Raw genomic sequence first — 4,435 nt, 5'->3', positions numbered from 1 at the left:
TCCTGCACTGCCAGAACGGAGGGACGTGCCACAACAACGTGCGCTGCTTGTGCCCGGCCGCGTACACGGGCATCTTCTGCGAGAAGTTGCGGTGCGAGGAGGCGGGCAGCTGCGGCCCGGACTCGGGCCAGGCCGCGCCCCCGCACGGCTCCCCCGCGCTGCTGCTGCTGCTGCTGCTGCTGCTGGGGACTGCCAGCCCCCTGGTGTTCTAGGCGTCCCACCCAGCCGCCGCCGGACAGGCCTGTGCCGTGGGGACAGCCACACCAGCCAAGCATCTTTGCTCCTAACGTAGGAAACACACGCACCAGACACCCCCACTCAGACAGTGTCCCAGCTAAGGAGGCCTCGCCGAACTAAGCCATATTTATCAGCCGGGGACAGCCCATCCGAGTCAAGACTGTTAATTTCTGACGCCAGAGGAGTTGGCAGCTGTTGGCAGTCTCGCTCCAAATCGCATGGCCAGCTGCAAAGCATATTGTGGATTGACAGGCTGTGATAGCACCCTCCTCCCCCCCCCCCCGAAACAAACCAATCAAACAAAGATAACGACGACGACAACAAACAGATCAACCAACCTAAAAACATCGGCGACTCTAAGTGGTGCCCTGGCACCACGATGCCCAGTGGGTGGACCGACCAAATAGCATTCTTTGCTGTCAGGCGCATCGTGGGTATAAGGATATCTGTCACAAGCTGCCATATTGGCCTGCTTTCGCCCCTGAATCCCTTCCAACCTGTGCTTTAGTGAACGTTGCTCTGTAACCCTTGGAAGATTTCTTTGTCTGATGTTAGTGATGACACGTGTAACAGCCCCCTCCAAAAAGCGCCAGCCAGTCATACCCCTGTATATCTTAGTAGCACTGAGCCCAGTGCAAGCACACACCCACTATCCAAGAGTGGCTATAGGAGAAAAAGAAAAAAAAAGAAAAAAAAAAGAAAGTGTATCTATCCTTTTGTATTCAAATGAAGTTATTTTTCTTGAAATACTGTAATATGTAGATTTTTTGTATTATTGCCAATTTGTGTTACCAGACAATCTGTTCGTGTATCAAATTCGAATCAGCAGAGACTGACATTTTATTTTGTCCTCTTTCGTTCTGTTTTGTTTTCATTGTGCAGAGATTTCTCTGTAAGGGCAACGAACGTGCTGGCATCAAAGAATAACAGTTTACATATATAACAAGTGTAATAAGATTCCACCAAAGGACATTCTAAATGTTTTCTTGTTGCTTTAACACTGGAAGATTTAAAGAATAAAAATTCCTGCGTAAACAATTTCAGGAATTTGTATTGAGGTTTCTTAAGGCAAAAGGAGCAGCCACCAAGCAGTTTCACACTCACTTTACTGATTTCTGTGTGGACTGAATACATTCAACTGACGAATTTAGTACCCAGGAAGACGGATTGATGTTCACTAGTTTGGACAACTTCTGCAAAATATGAGACTATTTCCACTTGGGAAAAATTACAACAGGGAAAAAAAAAATCTAAGTGATTGTCAAGATTATGCCAAAGCCTGTTGGCAGAGTACTAAGAGACTTTTATTTTTAAGTCATGCTATTTTCACAGATTGATGGTGATCATGTGACTCTAGGATGCTGATCTATGTATCTTTCCAAAAACAGTGTTTACATGGAGTATCGTAAGAGGCAAGCTGGTGAGCCAGGACAGTAACAGGGAAATTGAGTAATTAGCAATTTGACTTTGAGTATATTCAGAATAAGTATTTAGAGGAAATAGCAAAATATACAGCAGCAAGTAGACAAAACTGCTGTTCCTGAGAATAAAGTTTGTTTTAAGTACTGCCCAAGGTGTAATACATTCTTGTTTCTGCCTTTTATTAGGCCAATTACTGTGCAAGACAGCAAGGGGAGGCAGGTGGGGAAGAAACACTGCAAAGTTTCAAAAAGGCTAAAACAGTCTGTTATTCCCAGAACACTATCCTACAGGTTATACATGTGTTGGCAGCAGCATACCCTGGAATCAAAAACAATTATCAGCCCAAGCCAGAGTCTTGAGGACAATGACATTCTTCATGACTTGGTAGAACCTACGAGGGGTACCCCAAAAAAACAACCCAGAATTTGTTTACAAAAAGTTGTGTATTTATTCTTATATGTTTAACTTTGATCACCTTAAAAGTACTCTCTGTTTGATGCGGTACACCTATTGAGATGCTTTTTCCACTGTTTTTGAACGCGTCGGTTTTGATGCCTTTTAGTAATTAATGCCATTTTTTGTTTCATCCTTTCCACATGGACAAAACATTTCCCTTTGAGGACTTTTTTTCATCCAGTAAGACCAAAAAAAAAAGTTGCTTGGGGAGAAATTAGGTAAATAGGGAGAGTGGGTCACAAGGGTTTCAGGCCATTTTTGTTCAAAAACTGCTGAACACTCAGCACGGTGTGGGTAGGTGCGCTCATGAATCACCCATCATGAAATGGACGAACACATGGAAAGAATCTCTAAAAAAAATTTACTGAAGCCGAACAAAACTTCTCACAATGCTCGGTGGTACACTGATGCCAATGGATTCCTAGAACACTTACCTAGCAGGGGAAGCCTGTACTACAAGGGGTCTGCCCTCCAAAAGCTATTCCAGGGTTTTTTTGGGGGGGTCCCTCCGTATATGATGGTGTTAGGTTGGAAAGCTAGTTTCAGCCAGCATTTTTCTCCCTGCTGCCACTCCTTGCTGAATCAGGGAAGGTGGGCAAATGTCTCCGGATAAATAACCTGGGTAAAAACTAGATGAAGGAACAGCATGTCTTATTGGTTTTGTTCCCAGAAAAACCAATTCAGAGAAGGCAATAAAAGGTAAACAGGTAATGCCTGTGCTGTCTGCCACCCCACGTCTAAGTCTATTGAATGTTTGTTATTCAAACCAACAGTCTCTTTTGATGTAAGAAATAAGAAAAGATGAAAATAAATGAGGAGCTTTGGCTTAGTGCCAGAGTGGCCAACCAGAAATTGGAGATTGACATTGGAAGCATAAACAGAAAATTCTTTTTCAGGCTCACCAAAGAATAGACCATGAAAATTCTGATAGCATACGGGGTTTGAGATTACTTATAATGAGGTGGATTTTCTAATATTAAAATTGGAATTTAAGTTGTCTTATAGTTTATTAGCACAAACCAAAGGCAGCCTGGTTATTTCTGGCGACGATGCACTTTACCGTTCTCCGCTCATAGCTTTGTCACCATGCTCAGGAATCAGACGCTGCACATGTCAGCATGTGGGGTCCCGAAAGCCGATTCTGAAATTTAATGAAGGCCTGATCTAAATCAATTCATCTGCATTTTATCTTTATGAGGCTATAAGAATCTAAATCGATGAGGAATATCTTGTGTTCAGTGTATTTAGATATAGTTTTCTGAATTTCCTGAAGCGATGTGATCTGCTTTTAATAAAAATTCACTTTTAGGTATACAACCAATGGAAATGAAATGTTCTTTTTAATTTGGATTCTTTTTAATCTTCTAATGGCTTACTCTTTTGAAGAAACCCAAACTCAGTGGACTTCTTCATCTGCTGCTTTCTAGAATTCTTACAAACCTGGTTTCCTACATTGGGTCACACATTGGAGGTCCTAATTCTTGTTCTTTTTTTCTACTTGGATAAATCCTTTAAGGCAGGTTCATTTAGTCTTGTATGTGAGTTCATCTATCAACTTTCCCACAGAGTAAAAATATAATTTCTCCCATCACTACCATTGATGAGCATAAAATTTCAAAAAATGGGACCAAATTTAGGCTATCTGAAAAGTCTTGCTACTTCTAGGAAAGTAGTGGCCATGCCCTGCCATGATGTGGGAGTGCCGAATTTCTGAGCCGTACACTGTCGAGAGGAAGAATGTTAGTCCAGCAGAAAGGGGCCCTGGCTTAGAGGGGTCCATTTTGATCTTCCTCCAGCTTTGCCCCAGAAACCATGATCCTAGAGTTTCCTACTCAGATACCCCTTCACACACTTTTTAGGGCACATGTGAACCTCCCCTGGGGGTCCAAACTTCTGAAGGCAGGCAGTATCATGAGTGCACATCCCTGGATGCAAGGGTGCATCTGTGTGAGTGGCTTAGGACCTGGGGCTGGGAGTGTCCACTGGGGAATTAACACAAGCGAGGAGAGGCCCCATGCAGTGAAAACTGGCGCTCAGGGCTGGAAAAGTAGGGGGTAAGAGATAGGAAGCAGAAAGACAAGAGCTTCACTACCTTGGGGGCAGGGGCCAGCACAGAACACTAAGCAGTCTAAGGATTCTGAATCTATCCCTGGGCTTCCAATTTGTTATGGATGCCTGTGTGTCAAAGTGGCAGGATGGAACATGTCTTATCTGACACTTTGCTAGCTTGATGTTTAACTTTTAAATACTTAGACATGTGGCAAGTAGTCCTCTGTGGGTATACTTGCCCTGGGCCCTGCAAACATTTAGGCCGGCTCTT

General features: G+C 43.5%; 1 protein-coding gene across 1 annotated transcript in view; it reads left to right on the top strand.

Moving 5' to 3' along the window:
* The window catches only part of NTNG1 (netrin G1), a 177,143-nt gene extending 176,643 nt beyond the window's left edge, over positions 1-500 (top strand). The window contains exon 9 of the mRNA XM_021709453.1: positions 1-500. Within this exon, the coding sequence (XP_021565128.1) occupies positions 1-212 (212 nt within the window). The 3' untranslated portion in view covers positions 213-500.
* The last annotated feature ends 3,935 nt before the right edge of the window (positions 501-4,435 follow it).

Source organism: Carlito syrichta, unplaced genomic scaffold (genome assembly GCF_000164805.1).
Source record: "Carlito syrichta isolate Samal-C Ts95f unplaced genomic scaffold, Tarsius_syrichta-2.0.1 Scaffold234134, whole genome shotgun sequence".
NCBI lineage: Eukaryota > Metazoa > Chordata > Mammalia > Primates > Tarsiidae > Carlito > Carlito syrichta.
Note: the sequence above shows the minus strand (reverse complement) of the source record. Positions and strands in the feature narration are given on the sequence as shown.